The sequence below is a fragment of the Lissotriton helveticus genome, chromosome 4_1, assembly GCF_964261635.1.
Source record: "Lissotriton helveticus chromosome 4_1, aLisHel1.1, whole genome shotgun sequence".
In the NCBI taxonomy this organism is placed as follows: Eukaryota; Metazoa; Chordata; class Amphibia; order Caudata; family Salamandridae; genus Lissotriton; species Lissotriton helveticus.
The window spans coordinates 1,451,774,505-1,451,796,904 of NC_136063.1; the positions used below are offsets into that span (position 1 = coordinate 1,451,774,505).

The 22,400-nt window shown below is 44.6% G+C and overlaps 1 protein-coding gene across 3 annotated transcripts in view; it reads left to right on the forward strand.

The window, feature by feature from the left end:
* Positions 1-22,400, forward strand: part of EXOC2 (exocyst complex component 2) — a 948,514-nt gene that overhangs the window by 255,208 nt on the left and 670,906 nt on the right. For all 3 annotated transcript variants that reach the window (XM_078688027.1, XM_078688028.1, XM_078688025.1), the window contains one exon: positions 18,713-18,793. In XM_078688027.1, coding sequence (XP_078544153.1) covers positions 18,713-18,793 — 81 coding nt within the window. The remainder of the gene's footprint in view (positions 1-18,712; positions 18,794-22,400) is intronic.

Sequence of the window (22,400 nt, forward strand, 5' to 3'; positions counted from 1 at the left end):
TGGTATCCAGGATCTGAGCCATGTCTATATGAATGCTTCCGGCGAGGTGTTTAAGTCCCCCTCTGCGAACCCACCTAAGAGTAAATTATTACTCTAGGATCTGTTCTCACCACCTTCAGCCCTGTTCTCAAGGGTGCGCGCAGTGGTGGCTAGTCAGGATACCGTCACTGTGATGGTTGTCACCTCATCCTCAAGGAGTGAAATTATGCCTTCGGCTTCTGTTACCCTGCCGGCCATATTCCGAAGATTTTGCTGGAGGAGAGCAACTCATATTTTCCTTTCAGCTGCCTCCTGCGACTTCTGGATGGCCTGTAGGCTGTTGTCACCTCCACGGAGTCCAGTTGTTGAGGTTTGGATGGGTCACACGTGTTTTAGTCTGTTCTGGGGCAGTATATCTGTCTGTCCTCGCTTGGATGAGGGCCTGGGGCCCTTTGACCTTTCCCATCTCTGGCCAATCACAGGCTATCCAGGATCTTGAGATAGGATATAGTCGGGCCTCTTCATCACCTTGGCTCTCAGCCGTTCCCAGGGCGAGGGCAACACCAGGCTCAGCCCCACAAAGGATCAGGGGCAGTCTCTCTGCACCCCGAACCAGGCCCCGGAGATCTCTCAGCCTTCCTGGCTCTGCTCTCTAAGTGGAGGCAGCACATGTAGTCAGCATTGACCCCTCAGACCTCTTCCCTTACTGAACTATATCTGGTGGCCTACCTTCAGTCACAGGTGTTGGCTGTGACAACACCACTAGAGTAGAGAAAGGGAAAGTCGAAGGGGATCACAGCCCCTGGCTACCCAACCCGGTAGGTGTGACAGTTGTGTTTACTCAACGCTGATGGCCGCGCAGCTCACATGGGAGCAGGCCAGTACTTGTTGCACCACATTACTCCTCCATGGCTCGGAAAGATCAGACGAGGCGCCCACGCCTCCCCGTCCAAGAGAGACTCTTATGCAGAAATAACCTGGGCCCTTTCCAGATAGTAGTGTAGATCTGTGAGCCGCGGCAAAGAAGAGAGAGGAAGGGGGAGAACACCAAAATTCCACCGGCTTGCTTACCCCTATTTGCACTTGGGGCAGCACGAGCAGCCAACAGGGTGCTCTCCTCTAGCCACCACAGAAAGCTGCGCGGGCTCATCTCTGGTTGTCTTAAGCCACGCTTCGGGCCCCCTTACAAAGGGAGCGGTCAGCTGCTTCACTGGTTGTTCTTCCTGGATCAACAACTCTGTAGTCCTCTGTGGCCACTCAAGTCACTGCCGTTGCCTCAGCTGGGTTAGGTCATCGTTTCTCAGTTTACCAGCGACCTCCACCAGCTCCCACATGTAAGGCTCCATCCATGTCCACGTGCTGGGGTGATCTTGATAGTGAGCAGCCTCACGGTGCTCCACGTCATACACCCTCTGCGGGCTCCCAATTTCGTCTCTTCGCCCGCTTCAGTCATCTCCCTGAGGCACAGGGCCCACCTCAAGAGGTCAATGGCGATATGCAGAAGCTGTGTGTCATAGGATTTTGCTGGAGGGCGAAGGAGGTGGTAGCATTGCTAGAACGGGTCCACCATCTTGGCCGCCTTGGCCACACACTCAAAACTCAAGATTTATATATACATCTTGGATGCAGCAATACGCCATAATCAAATAGCATAAGCACACAATATTCTGTCAATTTTTGACTACATCTTAATTGACCCAGAGGCAGACGGATGATATTTAGCCTCTGACTCCATTCAAGTCCGACCATTCCCTTCCACCAATGTAGGCACCACGATGTGGTCATCTCCAGGGTGGAGCTAAAAGGGCAACGCCATCTTCAGTTCAGCCTTCCACTCCAGCTAGCTTCAACAGTTCTTTTAAACAACAGTTTTACATCCTTTTTGTGTTCCATTCGCTTTTCCACCAAGCTTATTATTCAGACTGTTGCTAACATACTTCCGTGCCTCCCTACCCTTCCTGATAATGTAACAGCAATGGATGGGTAGGAAAGTTGACTTTTTGGATATAAGGTGGGAGTTGGGCAGGTAAGAAGAGGAGCTACCTGGGTTGCTGTGGCTTAAACATCTGATGCCACACACCCAACCCTTCCCCTAAATGATACCTCAGGGTCGGCTCCCACACTTCTGACACCCACGAAAAAGATGTGTTTTAGCAAGAACACCCGTGGGATAGGAAGACAGTATGTTGAACAAAGATAGATTCCATCTATCCCCCATTTGTGTCGACAAATAGCAGAGTTGTTGTTACTTTTTGACTCAAATTGTTGAGTGGTCCGCACTCTTTTGCGGTGCAGAAGCCTTTCCTCTTTCAGCAGTCCAACAAACTAATAGCTTGTCTTCCCTTCGTCACGAATCACTTTCCTTAATTATGTACCTTAATCAAATAACTATGGGCCTGATTTAGGGTTTGGGTGACTTACAAAAGGCCGACCAGGTGGTGGAAGACTTTGTCCACCACCCTGTTTTAACTCTGACTGCAAATGTGGAGATACCTACTGGGCCGGTGGACTTTTCTATGCATTGGCAAGAACCGCCGTCATGGCAGATTGTGTCAATGTAGATTACATTTGACGGACACTTCCATCAAACATTACAGCGCGCTTTCAAACTTTTCCAAAAGTCTTTATTTTTGAAGAAAAAATTCCCACAGCAGGGCTTTGTTTTAAAAAAAAATTAAAAACTGACACCTCCCCACTATGAGTCTGCTCCAAAGGTGTGAAGGGGTTACTTTACTTCTATCCCTGACAACCAGGGTATTCCTGGCGGTGATGAACAATAAAAAAAATGTAAAAGAAAGAAAAGAATCTATTCAACTGTAAACTCTAAATAGGGTGGAGGGTTGGATGAGTTACCTTGGACGGATCCTACTCCCTCGGGCCGTCGGTGGAAGGTTTATGCAGATGGAGTAAAGTTTGATCGGTCGATGTAAACTTGGCAGTCCACCGACCTCTTAATCAAGTGTACAGACCAAGAGTTTTACGGAGAGGGTAATCCGTCTCTGTTGCAACAGAGTACCTCTCTGCCAAACTCTAAATCAGTCCCAAAGTCTCTTTACCTGTTAGCATATGACATGACAGTGACTGTTGCATGTATATTCAACGAGGATAACAAAATAGAGAGGCTATCAACTTAGCTGAGAAGAAAACTGATTTCACCTTAACCTGACCTTTTGAAAGTGACATCTTTGTCAATGTCAGTAAATTTGGCTACTGTGCTTTCCTTAATGCCTGTTGTGACGCATCCTTGAAATTATCATTTCAAGTAAGTTTGTTTTATTAAGGTAGTGGAGAAATAATGTTTCGGTCTGAAAAAAGGCATGGGCCAATTCTCAAAAACATAGGGAATTCCATGCCTGCAGGTTTGGGTTTGTTATTGTTAAATATTTTAATATATTTTTTAATTCACTAATAGAAAAAGTTACATCTGAAAACATCAGCTTGTTATGTTTTTATTCATACTTCTGCCTTCCTACCCCTACAACTGGCAGGCACTCCACCAGTTTTAGGATTAGGCTGAATATTGCATATGTAATATACTGCTTTCCTTTTTTGTTAATCTTTCCACACCATGAATGTTATTTCTTCCATTTTGCACCCTGCAAGCGCACTCAATTTTTTTGTGGGTAGAGATGGTGGTGGGAATTCGATTAAATATAGAGGTACCGCAATATTGCTAGGTACATGGCCTCATGATCTAACCAACTATCAAATATTGCCAATCAGTGTCTGGTGGTGCGCAAAGAAAGAAATAGCAGACAAGGGGCCTAGCGCATAGTCTCCAACAGTATGAGAATAGAGTAGTAATATTCAGTGGTCTACACGTGGACAGATTGCCTTAAGAAATTACATTCACATGATATCTCGTGCCCATTAAGGGATAATGGATACTTGACGGCTACAGTGTTAACCTCTTCGACGCTCATGACGAGCTGAGCTCGTCATGAGCCACGGCGCTTCGGTGCTCATGATGACCTCAGCTCGTCATGAGCCGTGGAACGCCCGCATGTGGGGATAATTCCCCTGCTGTGCAGAGCGTTCCACGGCAGGTAATGCACCTGTGACAAGCTGAGCTCGTCATGAGCACAGGAGCGCCGTGCCTCACTATACTTGTTCCTGGCGTAGCGTCAGCTTCCAGTGCAGGTGACTCCCGTTCGTGTGATTAATACCACGATAGAACTATCTACCCAATCAAGTCTCCCAACAGAATTTGATCACTACATTGACAGGTGACATTGCCAGTCACTACAGATTTCGCAAGAGAAAGCGTTGAAGGTGTCGACTAACAATTAACTTTGCTCTAGTTCCTCCAATTGACTCTCAACTTTAGTCTTCTGGGGCTTTTTGTATGAAAATTAGTCCTGATGATGGTCTTATTGATGCCTACAAGCAAGACCGAAACGTCGACCTAATCACCATCTCCACAGCATAAATGCTAGAAGGATATCTCTGTATATGAATGAACTGGTCCCCTTCTTTGATTTATGGAGTTGTTGATACGTTATGAGTTGATTTGTTGATTTTCATGTACATCTATTCATAACGTCTAATACCTGATTAGTTTCCTCTTTTTATCCCCATGATTTGTACTGTTTGATCAATTCAATACTAAATTTTCACAAGAAAATTATTTTGCTGTGTGCCTTGTTTATTTTATCTTCTCCTTAGCTAGGTTTCATTGAATGTTTGAGATTAAATAAAAATGATATAGTTATCCTGTGGATACAACAGGGTACAATTATTTAAGTAACCCCCAAAAGCTATATGCCAAATTCGTAGGTACTTAGTTCATAAACAAAATCCCTTGTAGCCATTCTTTACCTTATCTCGTGCGTCATGACGAGCTCAGCTTGTCATGAGCATGCGGGCGCTGTGCGCACCCCCCTCCCCCCCAGCACAGCGGGGGATTAACCCCCGCAGCGAAGGGGTTAACCCCTGTATTGTTTATGCTTATACAGATACAATTCATGTACATTTACAACATCTTTATATGTCTCCCTCTCTTTTCCTTCCATCAGTCAGGTTCTCTGACTGTAAACCAAAAGAAAATCTAACAAATCCTCACTAATATTTACATCATCTCTGTATGTGTTTAACAGATCGCAAAATAATGAAATACTTTGGAAAAGGTTACTTGGATACTACTTATGCACACGTTCAATATCAGATTCAGTCTCACTGTCTGTTACTTCCCAGATGAGATTTCATTAGTTACTGAAGGCCATACATTCGACGTTGCAACTAATACAGTATTCAAGCTTGCATTACAATGAAACTGTAATTAATACTTTTGTCATGATCTTTTTTGAGGTCTTGAGATTAATGTTCTTCCTCTTTTTGTGCTGACAGCCCTTTTCCTTAACTTTATTTTTGCAAATCTCTTTTGAGGTTATTTTTAGCTTTTTAAAGGTATATGCTTGCATAATCTGAATTCACTTTCCTACTCATTGTTAATTTCTAATTTCCACTGTGACAATTGGCATTAAGTTCCTCTGGGGCATTTCCGGGCACAGCGGATATATCACTTGATTCAGTGTTCAGGTTGGGCTATAGCAACATGGGTATCCTTGATTGCCTTCAAGGCACTTAAAGTCAGCGTGGAGCTTATACTCAGCCTTCAAGATGGTTGCCAAGATTCCTTGTTGACACAGGAGTTTATATATTTATTGATATATAAATATCAATATCAGAGATATGGCCTGATAAGTTTTTAGACTTTTCAGGTTTTAAGAAGGTAATGATTAATCTGGCCCACATTGTGGCAAGAGAAAGGCAAATAACCTTTTGGAGGGCAGACGGTCAGGAAAGTTGCTGAATGGTTTGAGATCCGCATTGTTATACATGAGTTCTGAGGATTTCTTTTAAAGATGACTAAGGGCCGGGTTAGATCTGGGTGGACTTGTTACTCCATCGCAGTGGTGACCTATATCCTGTCCGTCGACATATAAATGCCATTGGATATAATGGAATTTCTGTTTTGGTGGATGGGATATCCGTCACCTTTGAGACGGAGTAACGTGTCTGCCAAGATCTAAATCAGAACCTAAGCGTTTGAAACAATATGCCACCCCTTGGAAATCTTAATTTTTGTTTTGAATAAGGTTTCAATGTGGAGTCGGATTCCAGTGGGCTGACCAGGATGGTGCGCTACTTTCCACTTTCAGTAATACAATATTAGTTCTGGATCATCACCAATTGGTGTGACTCTTCCCTTGGGTATCCTGAGACTTTATTTATCCCGTTGCTCTCCTGTTGTCAGATTCATCCACCATTTGATTGTCCTAAGAGAACTCCATATTTCAAACGTGTTTGAAATGTCATCAACATCCTAGCACACATTTTTTAACGTGTTTGCTTCTATATAATCACAGTACGGTCACTTCTATGTGTGGTGCCAAACTGCGCAGCTTTGCCGTCCTTTATAGTGTATGTATATGTGTTTGATATGTTTGCTATGAATTGTAAAGAACCTTTATAGTCTGAGCTTATCTCCTGGGTAAAATTAAACCACTACCCAAACCATCGTATGGTTGTGTGGTCTACATTAATTGTCTGCCTTGATTTGTCTTGCCTATCGATTTATTCGAATAAATGAAATCCAGGTGAACCATTGTTATAGGGTCAAGCAGATAGAGATTTTCACTGATGTGCGGAGTTACAGGAGTAACTCTTTAGTAGTAACTGTACTTTAGGTCATGCAACAGTACCGACTGGTGGAAAAAAAGGAGGCCATTTGGGAATAATGTTTGCTAATACATACATTTTAGCATATGTTAAACATTCATTTAATACAGTTCCTTTATTGTATTTATATGGTTTTCTAGCTAAATACGTTGTGTACGGCCCCCTTCAGCACTGCCTTATGAAAACTGGGTGTGCATCCCAGTATCGGTGCCCCAAGAGAACCAAGAGGCTAGCATGTGACCATCTCCTACAGGTGCAGAGCACAGGACAGCAGACACCGGACACCCTCATTTGGCATTAGAAGGACTCTGGACACAGACTCATTTGTCATTAGAGTCTTCGTCTTTGCCCAAAACCACCGTATTTATGTAAGTTCATTCTTAGGTTTCCAAAATGAGATTTAAATTGCAGATCTATAGCAACAGTTTTTGGTCATACCAAAAATGAAAGGGAGTCCCATAGTTTACATATCAGTTTGTAGACTGGCATTTCCAAATTAGATGTTGAACCTCTTATCCCTCATTATTTCTTTTATGGTGACCATACCCTTGTTTCCCATTTGCTGGGCTTTGACCATCCATATCCTCCCAAACATTTTTCCCCCTTTTGACAGTATTGCTATTCGTTTGTTTCACCATTCAAATACACTACCGTATAAAATAGAGCAATAACAAATGTGTTTGCTTTTTGCATGTATCTGTGTGTGTGTGTGCGCAATAATCAGTCTGCAGAGAGCCCACCATTAGTTGTACTAATAGGGGACACATATAACATGGTATCCATACGTGTCCCCTCTCCTCCCATGAAGGAGATCCTTTGATGACGCCCATGCTTGAGGTTCCATAGAATCCGGACTGTAAAGGGATAGGTATGGTGGAGGAGAGAAAAAATTATCAGTTTGGTTCAAGTGAGTTCGTTCAATGGATAGGTGACCTTAACATGTTTTCTCTTTTTGTTCCAAGCGATACCGATATATTTTCAAAATAGTCAACATAATGTTAATAAGATCTATTTTGAGAGGGGCAAACAGCCCGAATTAGTAAAGTAGGCATGGCCTTTAGTAGAGGGAGTATGGGCACTGCTGGATTTTTTTGGATGGAAGTAGTAACTTTGCATCTGCGGGCCGATATCTACAGAGGTTGCTAGAACCAATTATGTCAACTATATTCAAAAAGAGCTATTACGCTTTAATGACATGTGAAATTTGTTATATAAGGATTCTTGTTCAAAATCCAGAACCCAAAGTTCAAAAATAAAAACAACGTTCAAATTAATGATCGAGTTTTATAAAATATTGCAAGCATTTGACCATGGTCAAGTTCCCTGTGGCATACCTACTCCCCAACATAGAAAAATCCTGACTTTTTTAGAGCAAATAAATATGACGACACAGCCTTGGCTAAAAAGTAGCATTATCATAATGGGACAATTAATAGGTGGAGAGTAGTTTAGGTAATTTAAAGAGTTGAAAATAGAATATAACCTACCTGCCAGGTGGACTTTGTTAAAATATCTTCAGACTAGGGGCAAATTAGGATTCTTGTTGATTTGCATCAAGATGAGAGAACGACCGGGTACACCTCCTCTTTATACTCCAACCTCATTAGCTCACACCTTCTCAACTTTGAGAACAAAATAAATAAAGATGTGTAGAAATGCTAGAATAAATAGCAATAATGAAGAATGAAACGGTTTACATCAATTATCACGTGAGGCAATAACCATGGCTGCAGAGACAAATCAGTATTTATGCATATGCTGATTGTATTGGAATCCATAAGGCATTTCTTTAGTCTTGTTTTGTTTATTTATTCTATTTTAAGACTTATATCGCGCAAACAAATCATCCCAGCAGGTATCTCTCGGCGCTTTTGGCAGCACAGTGCACACGGTTAGACTATTACAACTGCTACAGATGTTTAGGGTTTGAAGGTTCATGGAATCATAAATTCTATGATTAACCCTTGTTGGGTAGCCTTTAGTCTGACATTTGTGTAGATTTAAAAAAGGCATCATGACTAATAAATAGAATAAGTTAAATAGGAATATAGCTTTAATGTGTATCAGTTTAATTAACAAGAAGGGAAGTAGAAAGCCAAATAATTATTTTGTGTATTGGAACATTGGCAGCACAAACAACGCATATTGCACAACATTTGAAAGAGGAACATCCTACCACCCTTTATGAATGGAGAAAAAATTATTTATGTTATGTTCCAGGAATAGCTGTTCTACAAACGACTGGGTTTGAGACATAAATGGGAAAATACTTGGAAACTTTGGACAAAACATATTCAAGAGATACTAATCTTTTATTTTGGACTGTACAATTTTACTGTTTCGAATATTTGAGTGTGACAGTAAGCTTTTTACAGCAAGAACTTTGTTTTTATTAGTTAGGCATTTGCACTTGTATGATATCAAGGACAAACTTATAGAAATTGTTGAGTAATGAATTCAGTGTTAATGGAACAAAGTTTAAGGCGACAATTTGGGGTATGCAACAGCTATGATTTAATATAATATTATTGTGCCTAATATTCTATATATAAGCACTACCGGAAGACTCAATAAAAAAACTATAGATAGGTGGCGATAAGAAACCTGACTGGTGGTGGAAGGGGAGCAAGAGGGATCCAAGTGATGAAGGATGTCCAAGGGATTGGGTGAACGCTAAGGGCATGGCTTGCTCTCTTGAATCTCATAGCTTCTTGTGCTTTCATTCCCAGCCTCAAAAAAGAAAATGAAAAGTATTGTGCTGCTTCGAGAGTCCAAGCCACAGTGTGTGGGTTTCTCCATGATCTGCGAGAAGAGTCGAGCAAGGCGACAGCCATCCGCACCACCTCATGAGAATTAAAGTGCCTCTCATTTACCTTTCTGTGGCCTGTAAAGTGTCACAATTGAGAGGGTGAATTGTGTTCCCTCACATCAGAAGCCTGCCTTTACTTCTTACGGTCTCTATCATTTAGTGTTTTGTACCCTTGTCTTTCAGGCACAACATGATTGTGGGGCCTGACCCTCTCCTTAAGGCTTTCGACCCTGGCAACTTCAGGGGAAAGCATCACCTTTGCCTTCTGCTATTGAGTTTTAAGTACTGCTGACATCTGTTATGGCTGTCACGTTCCCCTCCTCCTTTCTCCTCTTCTTCGCCCAGCATCCCTAAATTTATGGCACTGAGAGCAATTCCTCTTAGCTCATTCCCCGGTCATTATTCTCCTTGTGGGTCAGACATCACCAGTCCTTTCTACATGCTGGTGATGTTTCATTGCATATGTTTTGTTTCTCGTGGTGAGTCTGAATCAATTTGTCTATCTGTGTCACTGTGTTCTCTAATGACGCAAACAATATTTGAAGCTTGTCAAACTTTCATTTTTAAGGCTGCCTTGCTTTTGTCCCACAGTTGCAACATCTCCATCTTTCCTGTCTCCAGTAGAAAGTCACTAAATTGGAGTGACTTGGTGCCTCAAATCAGGCGAATCACCTTATTCTGCATTAATCTCTGTTATGCTGAGGTTGGACTCAGTAGAACACTCCTCCATGTAGCCCCTCTTAGTACAGATTAGTTCTTGAACCAGATTGGTAAACACCGCAGTTGATTTTGTTTGATATCCGAATTTGATCGCACTGGTTTTGTCCCATACATGAATATCACACAAACAAATTCTCACACCTACTTTGTGAAATTGATAGTGGACAGTTATCAAGGTGGGCTTTATCCTGAAGAAAGGCCAGAGACTCTGTTTAGAGCTAACCAGGTAGCTGAAACATGTCAACTGCTATGGGAGGGAAAACTACTGCTATCGCACACTACTTAAAAAACATATTTCAGTGGGTTGTTAATAAACAATACAAAAATGTCTTCATATTATTACACCAATATATCAGACACAAAGAATGACAGAATGCCTCTCGACCTAATTTCCTACATACTCAGTGTAAGCTGAATTCAAAGTTGTTAAAGACCTTCACGTATGGTCAGTAGCACAATGGCCGCGTTGCAATACCTGAAAGTGGATGCCAGCACGGGCTGTGCAACACTTCTCCTTTCGGCAGGGTTAGTGAAGGGAACAATCGGAACAAAAACACTGAAGACCAATATGAAACCAGGAATGGCCGCGTTGCAATACCTGAAAGTGGATGCCAGCGCGGGCTGTGCAACACTTCTCCTTTCGGCAGGGTTAGTGAAGGGAACAATCGGAACAAAAACACTGAAGACCAATATGAAACCAGGAGAGCTGTGGAGGGTGTACTTATGTGGCTATGTGAAGGTGTGTGGAACTGACAGATACTCCTGGTGCGTTGGATGAATGAATTAAAGATTCTTCTGTAGCTCAAGGCTACTCAAAAACAATGTCCTGGGGCTTTAGGCAACTAAAGACGGAAAGAAGCAGCGAACCACTGGAGTCATGTCATCCCTGAAGCTTGAATAGGAGTGTTTTCAACTATTTCTTAAATTTTCCTCTGTAATGGACCTCAAATGTTCAGGCAACTGATTCCACATACCAGCCGCTTTGGCAGTGAAGGAGGAGCCTCCTCTGCTCTGCCTTTTAAAACGGGGAGCCACGATTAAGCCAGCATTATTAGCATACAGGGGCTTCCCTGGTCTCTATTCCCTAATACCCTCATTGAGATACATAGACCCCTTGTTGTGGAGAGCTTGGTATGTCCGGGTCAGTGCCCTGTACATTGTTGTCGAACTGGCAGCCAGCGCAGTCTCTCCTGAAATAAGGACACTGATGAGTATTTAGGTATTTTTCACGATAGGCGAACTGCAATGTTCTGCATAACTTGTAGCAGCTAGGTGAGATATTCCAGGAGACCCAGACACAGCACGTTGGCATAGTCCAGCCTAGAGAGAATCAGTTTCCTGACCACTGTAACTTGTGAATAATACGGAAGAAAGTCAAGAAACATATTCAGCATGCGAAAGATCCAACCAAAAGCGAAACTTCACGACTGCTGACAGCTGTGCACAGGGCGAAAATTTTATTTTATACCCTCAGATTTCTGGCCACTGCCAGGGGTCTGTGGGGGAATGCTATTGGGCCATGCTCCTACCACAGTGCAGGAGAGGAGCGCACCTGGGCTTTTTCACCTTCATGCTGCTAAACATAGTGTCTCTTGGGTTTGAAAAAGTCTTTCTTTTCTCCTTTCTTTTGCCATTTTCTGCTACGACTGGGCATGATTTGTGATTCTTCAAAGATATATATGGTAGAATGCCTGTCTGTGGCTATGTCACATCTCCTTCCAAGATGGCACTTCCTGTCGCTACTTGTAGTCTTTTCTCTCTGTCACTGAAATGTCAGTAGAGTAAAGATGATCGCTTCCACCCCACCTTCTCCTTTGAAAAGGCTCTCATGCATGCGGCTGACAGAGACATGTGCATGGCGATCACGTTGCCAAAAGCTCTGCAGACGCTCCTATCCCCAGTTCTCTGTGCATCAGTAGCTGCTCTGTACAGCAAGATCTCACTCTCTGGCTCAGCGCATCCACACCGCCTGGCCTCTACAACCTTTTGCACGTCTGTCCACCATTTAAAAAATGTTTTTATGCCTAAACTCGCACTTCACGCCAGTCTCCACTTCATGGTCCATTCCACATTTCTCTCCGACAGGAATAGTGTGCCTTTCACAGGATATCCACTCCCTCGAGTCTCATGTGTTCAATTGTCTTCTGGTGTCCATCTTGGCCACGACTCCAAAAATGTATTTAGAACTAGGTTTGTAAAATACAAAATGGCTACTGAGTTAAAAATTGTAAGCTTTTACTACCAGGCTTCCAATTTAGATTCCAGTTTGTTTACAAACACATTTTCAAATCAAACTGCTACAGAGCTAAACATTGTTGATGGAGGTGAAACAATAGACATAAAATTAGGTTCCAAGATCGCAGAGTGATTAACATAGTTCAAATTAACCTAATATGTACCATCTCTGACTCAACTCACTGTTACTTTTTTTTTTTTTTATAAATTCTTTTTTATTAACAACAGGGAAACAGATGGCAATCATCACACTCAAGGCAATAATCGTCTACATTCAAGCGCAGGGAGTTTCAAGACATATATAGTTTCACGATATGGAGGCATTTTACAGTACATCAGATAGCGTTTACAGTACATGCGGTTCGTCAATCGAGGCGTTCTGGGGGGTTCAAAGATGTTCCCTCTGTATTCGTTCCAGGTGGTCCATATTTGCACTGTGTTACTTTCAACAAGGAACATCCCCCGCGACCTGGTTTCTGAGATGTCACCAGAGATTTCGCACAAGTTGGCTATTAAGCAAAAGGAATACAGAGATATTGCAAATGAAGCAGCTAAGATTTACTATAGGGCCACTCAGCACAGGATCTAAGACATTGGCGATAAAGCCAGCAAGTTGTTAGCCTGGCTTGATAGGAGGGATATAGCTAATAGATGGGCGGCAGAAATTGTAGATGATTGTGCCGTCCGACATCAAGACAGAATTGGTATTGCAGGTGCCTTTGCCGCTTATTTTTGTCAGATTTATTCCCCTGTGTCTACCTCCACTCAGGAGGAGGCTGCTGAGTTGCTTGCTACATTGGAGCTGCTGCACCTGGACTCCCAGGAGATCGCAGAGCTAGACGGGGCACTGACTGCTGATGAAATCTCCAAGGCCATCTCCTCCCTGCAGTCCGGGAAAGCCATGGGCCCCAGCGGACTCCCGAATGAACTATATAAAAACGTGGCTCCACTCATAGCCCCTTACCTACTGCGCATGTACAATGCGAGTGTGCAAGAGGGTGTTCTCCCGGCTGCTCAGTGGTTGGCTAGTATAGTTGTCATCCATAAGCATGGAAAGCCTCCTGACCAATGTTCTTACTATCGGCCCATCTCTCTTCTTGACCCCGAGGTCAAAATCTTGGCCAAGATCCTGGCTCTTCGCCTCTCACCCCTTCTTCACAAATTGATCCACCCGGATCAAAATGGTTTTATGCCAACTAAAAACATGCCACTTAATTTGCGCCGTTTGTTTGGGGTGCTGGGGCGAGCTACCACCGTACAGGAGGACTCTGTTATTATGTCCTTGGACGCCAAAATGGCATTTGATATGGTTGAATGGCCTTTCCTCTTTGCTACGTTGGAGAGGTACGGTTTTGGTGCCCAATTTCTCTCTTTGGTGCGTCTCCTTTACTCGAAACCCCTGGAGAGAATTGCGGTGAATGGGAGTAGATCGGCAGTCTTTGAGTTGGAGCAGGGCTCTAGAAAGGGGTGCCCACTATCTCCTTTGTTATTTGGCCTATCGCTTAAACCTCTCGCTATATGGCTCTGGGGGGATCCCACGATTCGAGGCCTGAACTGGTCACCAGAGTGGATGGACAAAGTGTCTCTCTACGCGGATGACATTCTGCTCTATTTGGCCAGGCCCAGATTTTCCATCAATAATGTACTAAAAATATTCAGACTATACTGTTAGCCGGGATAAGTCCCTGATATATATCCTGAGAGGTCACCTCTCCCCCCACCTCCCCTCCCCCCGCACCCCTGGACCCAGTCAGTCAATTGTGACTGAGGGCTTTCAGTACCTTGGTATATATATTACAACAGATACGGCACTCTTCTATTGATGCAATTTGCTGCCCCCCCCTTCAGCGTCTCAAAGCTGATGTACAACGTTGGAGGACTCTTCCTCTTACACTCTTGGGGAGAGCAGCCCTTTATAAAAAAGATGTCGCTCCCCGCTTTCTGTATGTGTTACAGAAAACACCACACCTAGTCCCGCCACAGTATTTTACCTCAATCGAGTCCGAAGTTCGTAGCCTGTTGTGGGACAACGGACCACCCCGAATCGCCCTTGCCAAACTAACCAGGAGCTGGTATGATGGAGGCATTGCGCTGCCGGCCATCAGATCATACTATTGGGCTTCACATCTTATTGTCCTTAATCATTGGCTGTATTGGCCCATTACTGACCCTACATATAGATTGGACAGGCACAATATGCTGCTTGGCACTTATTTGAGGGCACTGTATGGAAGATTAAAACTAGAACCCAAATTCACTCCGACCTCCACGACTGTCTCCATCTGGCACTCTGCGAATTCGGCCCTCGGCTGGAGGGGTAGACTTACACAAGCGACTCCATTGTTCGATTTTTGTCTCTTGTGTCTGCTTTGGCGACAACCCGGGTTTGATAAGTGGGACTTGATTGGATTGTACAAGGTGGGTGACCTGTGGGTCGGGGATGGAATAATGCCTTTCAGTGACCTGCAGCAGAAATTTCAAGTGCCTGAGAAAGAAGCTTTCAGCTACCTTCAGGTGCGAAGCACACTGACTAAGGTGCTTTCTAAAGGCGTCAAACTGCCGGTGTCATACCCTTTGAAGGACAGGCTCTTGGACGACTATCTTCCAGATAAGGCCATCTCTCTACCTACCGAAAAATCATTAATAATTCACCTGACTCCTTTGAAAAAGTCCGCATAAAATGGTGAGCAGATGTGGGTGAAGTTGACGATGAGGACTGGAGGGAGGCCCTCGTATCGCCTCGTCAGGTTTACGATTCTATCCCAGTTCAAAGTAATTCAACTTAAATTACTGCATAGGGTCTACTACACGAGCTCCGTCTTGGTTAAAATGGGTCTTCTGAATTCTCCACTGTGGCCAGGTGGGTACTTATTTGCATAAATGGTGGGAATGTCCAACTCTTAAGAGGCATTGGGAGGAGATCATCTCTGCCTTATCCCAGGTTTGCTGTAAAGATGTTGCGGCTACTCCGAGACAATGTCTCCTGAATATTTGGGATGCCACTGACCTGTTTAGACCTGAGCGACTGTCGGTCTCTCTGGGGTGTATGGTGGCTAAACGTAATATCGCTAGAACTTGGAAGGGTAGAGTTGAATTGAAATGCTCGGATTGGGAGTCCGATATGGATTGGTGCAAGCAAGCTGAGAGAGTGGTGTAGGAAAGCAGAGGTTGCCAGGGCAAGTGGACAAAAATTTGGCCCCCCTGGACTGAGAGTAGAGGTTGGCTGTGCACCCCCTTTAGTGACACCCCTCAGTTTGCTGTTGATAACGAATCACTGTAGTCCTGTGTTCCTTGAAATCAGCCATAATTAGGAAACTTTGATTTAAGCTCCAGTATAATATGCCCCTTAGTGATCTTTATTACTATTTGTCGACCACTTTTTATTTTATCCTTATTGTATATTCTCATGACTACTTTTATGTTTTTGTGTTGCTGATATTATTTAATTTGTATTTCTTTAATAAAAAGATTTTTTAAAAAAATGAACATCCCCCATCCAAGCTTGAGGTAGAGCAGTGGAGAGGAAGAGGAATGGTTAGAGGCATAATGGGAAAGAAGAATATCAGTCTTAGTGATAGATCTTATCCAGTTTCGCAAAGGGAAGTCCCTCTGAATCTGTCCCTCTGCCACAGCATTTCCCTCACGCCCATGTTGCCCGCCCATTGCAGTAAAAATAGCCTTCACTCAGTCTATATCATGCAAAATGTAAAGTCCAGATTGCAAAACATTTTTGACTGGCAGTATTTTATGTCATTGGTGTTAAGGCAAAATTTGCTTCTAACACATTTTACCACCGTTTTAGGAAAGCAGGATTCTGGAGGTGGTAATGTGTGGCAAAAACATTTGTGTATACTTGTTGTGTGGAACTGTTGTGGCAGTGTGACTGTGTTTTTATGCTATATTATTGTAGGGTGATGATGGTATAATATACTGTGCTTGTTATGTTGCAATCTGTTTTGTTGTGTTGTGCCCTTTTATGCTTGAACTGTGTTATGTTGCCATATGTGTGTTGTATTTTGTTCTTTTGTTTGTTTTCTTTTGAATGCTGCATTTCCATCCAAAATGCAGAGGAGGCTTTTTAAGCTCTCATAACAAGCAACCATTTACCTCTTTCAAAGGTAGTAAAATGGCGCTGCTCCATCTCATCGCCTATTTAACCCCTTGCGTTCTGCCGTCGGCCGTTGGCTGACGCGACCCCGCCCATTTTGCGGAAGTGCCGCACTGCCGCGAAATTGCGGCCGCGGCAAAGGGGTTAAGACTCTATTCAGCACAATACTGCAGCAGGGACTTTGCCTTGCAGTGCTCCCTTTTTAGGTCGAGCATTCGAGACCTCTTGTATATACTTTAGGATATACTTATATGTGTATGTACTTTGTGGGCTCTGGAGATCAGCTAGGGCTTGTCTGCTTCTGCTTAGGGACTTTTTTCTGTTCAACTGCCTCAATTTAACTGTTCTGATAGAAAACGACTACTAGAGGTCAGTAAAATTCTAGAATTGCTTTCTACTTAGGGACTTTATTTTTTTTTAATCTTTCTGGCAACTGCCTCTATTTAACTTTCTTGATAGAAAACGACTAGCAGAGGTCCGTAAAATACCAGAATCATTTTAGCGTTCTCTAGCTTCCAGTCCATAGAAATTGTCTTTCACGAGCAACCATAGACAATAATATTTTTTTCAAATCTTATATTTTCAGTGGTATGACCACCGAAGGCCCTGATTTTATATTACAAACAGAGCTTTGGACTATACAATTTCCCGCTGAACGGCAATATTTCTCTCCGTGTTTCCATACCTGGCGTGTCACGCAGTTTGTTGCTTACTTTCCCTCCATGTTAAAGAACAGTAGATGTTTCAGCACCCAGGCTAATGTGCTGCATAGCTAAATACATATAAGATCCCAAAGGCAAGACCGATTGTATTGCAAATGCTTGTTGTGATATGGCTGGCCTGCTTTATTATGGGTTGCGACGAGAATAAACTTGCATGGCAGCTGAAATGCATTAAAATATAGAGAGTTATTTTCTGATGTTTTTTATTACCAAACAGTGGGTTGCAACACTACCTTTATTGAACAGTTTTGTGTTTTTAAAACTTTTTAAACCATTCTAAGCAATGCAGTATAAAAATAAAAGTAAGGTTCTTGTTACTTACATATAAATAACACCATCTCTGTGGTTGTGCCCATATCGATAAACCACTCGGACTTTGATTTAGTGGTTTATGACGACACTTGATTCCTTCCCAATAGATGTATAGCCTTATATTTCTCGGCAATCAGCCATCTATTCAAAATAAATCATTTAAGGAAAAATCAACGTGTGCCAGACACAAATGCAAAGAGATTAAATGGAAATATCTGACTGCAACGTTTTGATTTCTACTCCTGAATATTGAAAGCAAGGGTCTCATAGAAGCGGAAGAATCCATTTGTAAGTGCTTATTGCACAGCGTTCATCTTGATTGTTAATGGATAGCCACCTTATGGTTGAGAAACTTGCCTCGCATAAAGGGGTTGATTTTGATGGCGGACTGACCTGCGTCCGTCCGCCACCCCCAAGGTGGAGGGGCCGTCTGCAGGGGCAGTGGCGGTCCCTCCATTGTAATTAGGATGTGACCGCCACCCTGGCGGTCACATCCTCTATGTGTAACATTATGGCCAAAGTGAAAAATGCTTGTTTTCCTTTGACATACACAACGTGGCGGGCACCGCGTGGTGCCTGCCACCTTATGCATGCCAAAGCAGGGGGGTACCATAGGTACCCCAATTTGACCCCCCACCCCTAACACCCTGGGGGCCCGCAAGGGGCCCCCAGAAGCAAAGGTCCACATGCTTTTCCACGGCAGAAAAGCCGCCGCGGAAAAGCATGTTTTCGCACCCATCCTGATGTGGCTGGCGGTGTCTTGCAGACAGCGCCACCATATTGCGGTCCACACCCCGCTGATCAGCGGCGGTCGGACCTGCTGTCCACCGCTGATCCCACCGCCATCATAATCTGGGGGTGGGTGTTTTCTATGCCGCGGCTGTGAATCTGCATTATCCGGGCCGGCGGTGGCTTCCACCGGCCCGGAGGATGCGGATTCACCGCCATCGTAATCGACCCCAAAATTCGGTCCATGCGTTTTTACTGGCTCGTGTGAGTTCAAGCAGCCTCCTCTTTGAGCTTGCACCCTTCCATTATATGTCAGTGTAACTAATGCGTGGTGTTAAGCAGTGGCCAATAAAGATGTTGTATGTTGTTAAGTCATAATGTGAAAGTAACGTGTTACATGGTCTGTGTTCATTCCAGCCATTCATCAGAAACTCGAAGCTGACGGAACTGAGAAAGTGGAAGGCTCGATGACGCAGAAACTGGAGAATGTGCTCAACCGTAAGTTGTGTCCTCTACTGCTAACATGGAGAGAGTGAGCCTGTTGAGGAATGCAGAGAGGGTTTGCCTTAGGAAACTCAAAGATGAATTTTAGAAAACACCAGAAAAAAAAACTTACATTGGAAACTTATGAGCTATGTTACATAGATGATATTGTTTGCATACACCCATTGGCCTACAACCGGCCCGGTACGTGGCTAAAATAAAACTTACAATTTGAGTAGAACTAAAGAGCTGGGCCCACAACTTGGTTCTAAAATTTAGAGTGGCCCATTGACCTGTCTGGATATAGGCCATGCAACAGTCCCCCTTTGACCTGGCTAGCGCCAAAGAAAGTATACATTGTTTCTATAGCTACCTCTGTCTGTGTTCATCTAGTCTTTAAACCTCCACTTCCTTCCTGTTCTTCCAATTATTCAGCACACTGCACAACTATTAAAGAATCCCAAATGGAAGGAAAGCCCTCCACTGTGCTTCTTAAGCAGTGGTAGCCAGCTTCTTCAACGCCAGGCAAGCAGGCAGATGGGTGCCTTGGCAGGAGCTCAGCTATTGATGATGTGGTGAAGGCGGGCAGTAACGGGCGTTAACGGTGTGATTTAACCCGATAGCAAAAGCGAGCCCCGGGGAATGTACTCCAGTTTTTGTCTTAGTTTTGAACTTTCGTCCAATGTGCTATTTAATTTCTATTGTTGCGATTGTGAATAGTGGAACTACAATCGCTTGTTGAGTAGTTTACTTCGGGTGCTGGTACAGGCCCTCTCTTCTCCACTTAACTTTGAGCACCTATGCTGGGTGTAGGGAGCATTCTCCGGAGCAAAGCAAAATATGTAATGGGGAAGGGAGCTCTTTCCTGCCAGAGAAAGGAAACAACGCCCGTGCTGTGTGCTTCGAGATAACTGGGCAATTTACTGGGAGATGAATAAATAAAATACATTTCTCCTTCCAGCTCACCCTCTCCCTAAATAAGTATTTATATTTGCCCAATTAAAAGTACAAGTGAAAAAAGTGCTATAACGTGGACAATGCTGGCTGCGTCCTATCGTTTTTTTTGTTCTACTTGCAGCAGCGAATCTGTGCACCTTGAAAGCCTGTTGCCAACTGTGACACATTTTGAAATTAATATGAAGGGGACAATGCTGTCCTCTTCTGTGTTGTTATTTTTTTTTATAAGATCTATGCCCAGAAACCAATTGGTGAACTCGTAATACAGTTCCCCTTGTATGTTGCTTACCTCCACTTCTTTACCTCTTGATTTCTTTAAACCTCCATTGTAACAGCTCGCCTGATTGTTCATGCGCCACCGCAGTACATTTCATGTCGTTGTTTGATGCCGCCTAGCAGTGCTTTGGCCTCTGCCCCACTGCCGAGTGCAGAAAGAAACCGCCAAACAAAAATAAAAAGCGCTGTGACGAGGTCAATGCTGACCTCCTCATAGTGCTTTAAAAAAAAAAAATGTTTTCTTTTACTGTCATCGGAATCGGAGGTGAAGGAGAGGGACTGCAGAAATGTGCACTAAAAGAGTGCATGTTGAAAAGTAAAAAAAAAAAAAAGGTGCCTGCAGTGGAAGGACAATGGCCACTGAAAGCAGTACTTGATTAAGGCTCCACAGCAGGATGAAGACCCGACTCGCAGCCCAGTTGGAAGACGGAGGCGAGGAGCAGGTCCTGACAAATCATAAGCAAGGAAAGAAGACTTACATGGGAGCCATGTGGGAGCCACCCAATGGCAAGTAAAATGATGTGGGAGTCACATGGGACCCAGCCAATTATAAGTAATTGGTGGGCTCAAAGTCCATTTTTATATTTTTTAAAATGTTTAAATACTTACAAGTTGGCAACCACTGCTCAAGCGTTCTCCAGGCGAAACCTATAAAGGGTCAGAGCCACTGTTTTTGTTTTTCAATAGGGAGGGTCACTTCCTCCCAAGACAAGAAAACATCAGGTGATGTATTAGCAGGGAATGCAGTGCGTTTGCGCTTATAAGTAAAGTAAAGTAAAGTAAGTATACTTGTAGAGCGCACTGTTACTCCATCTCGGAGTGTCCTGGCGCTGTATACCGCCGGGGAACCCGTCCTGGCTTTCCCTGTGAGATGGTCCCTCCTGGGCACCTCCAAGGTGAAGCCAGGCATCCCCGGCGCTGATGGGGCCGTTGTGAAGATTAAGCAAGCTATTGCCCAGAGTTGCAGAGTGGGACCCATGGTTAGCGTAGGCACCTCGGCGAGAATTATCGATTCCGCGGACATTGACCCAAGACCCTGCCGCGTCGGGAATTGAACCCTGGTCCCGGGCCGATCTCTGCTTCACGGTCTCCCGCTTCTAACCAGTGAGCCACACTTCTCCACATTATTGGGCCCAACTTATCATTTACTAATGTTAACTATGTATTCCTTAACCTCTCCCTACCTATTACACTCTCTTGGTCCTCCGAGGGATCTTGATTTGTGTTGAAAGGAACTGGATATTCGGAGGATGCACAAACAGATCCCTCGACCCCTCGCAGTCCGGTTTCTGAGCAAACCACAGCACGGAGACCGCCCTCATCGCAGCCACCGACGGCATCAGGTCCCTGCTCGACAACGGGGAAACAGCTGCCCTCATCCTCCTGGACCTCTCAGCAGCCTTCGACACCGTATGCCACCGCACACTAATACAGCGCCTCAGCAACACCGGAATCCAAGGGAAGGCCCTGGAGTGGATCATCTCATTCCTATCCGGAAGAAACCATAGAGTCCGCCTCCCCCCCTTCCGATCCGCGGCCACCGAAGTCATCTGCGGCGTTCCTCAAGGATCCTCGCTCAGCCCCACCCTCTTCAGCGTCTACATGAGCCCCCTCGCAGCCATCGCACGCCAACACAACCTAAACATCATCTCCTACGCTGACGACACCCAGCTGATCCTCTCCCTCACCAACGACCCCGCCACCGCCAGAGCCAGCCTCCAGGATGAAATGAAAGACGTCGCGGAATGGATGAAGCTCAGCCATCTGAAACTGAACTCAGACAAGACGGAAGTCCTCATCCTGGGACCATCCCCCTCTGCCTGGGACGACTCCTGGTGGCCTTCTGCACTGGGCACCGCCCCCAAGCCCACGGACTATATACGCAACCTGGGCTTCATCCTGGACTCCTCCCTCACGATGACCAAACAAGTCAACGCCGTCTCGTCTTCTTGTTTCAACACCCTGCGCATGCTCCGAAAGATCTTCTGGTGGATCCCCATCGAAACCAGGAAGACGGTCACCCAGGCCCTCATCACCAGCCGACTGGACTACGGAAACACCCTCTACGCTGGAACCACAGCCAAACTACAGAAAAGACTCCAGCGCATACAGAACGCTTCTGCACGACTCATCCTGGCTATCCCCCGTCACAGCCACATCTCTGCCCATCTGAGAGACCTGCACTGGCTCCCCGTCAGCAAGAGGATCACATTCAGACTCCTCACCCATGCACGCAAGGCTCTCCACGACATTGGCCCCAAATACCTCAACAGCTGCCTCACATTCTACACACCCACCCGCCAGCTCCGATCCGCCAGCCTCGCCCTCGCCCCACGAATTCGCAGAGCCACCGCCGGAGGAAGATCCTTCTACCTGGCGGCCAAGACGT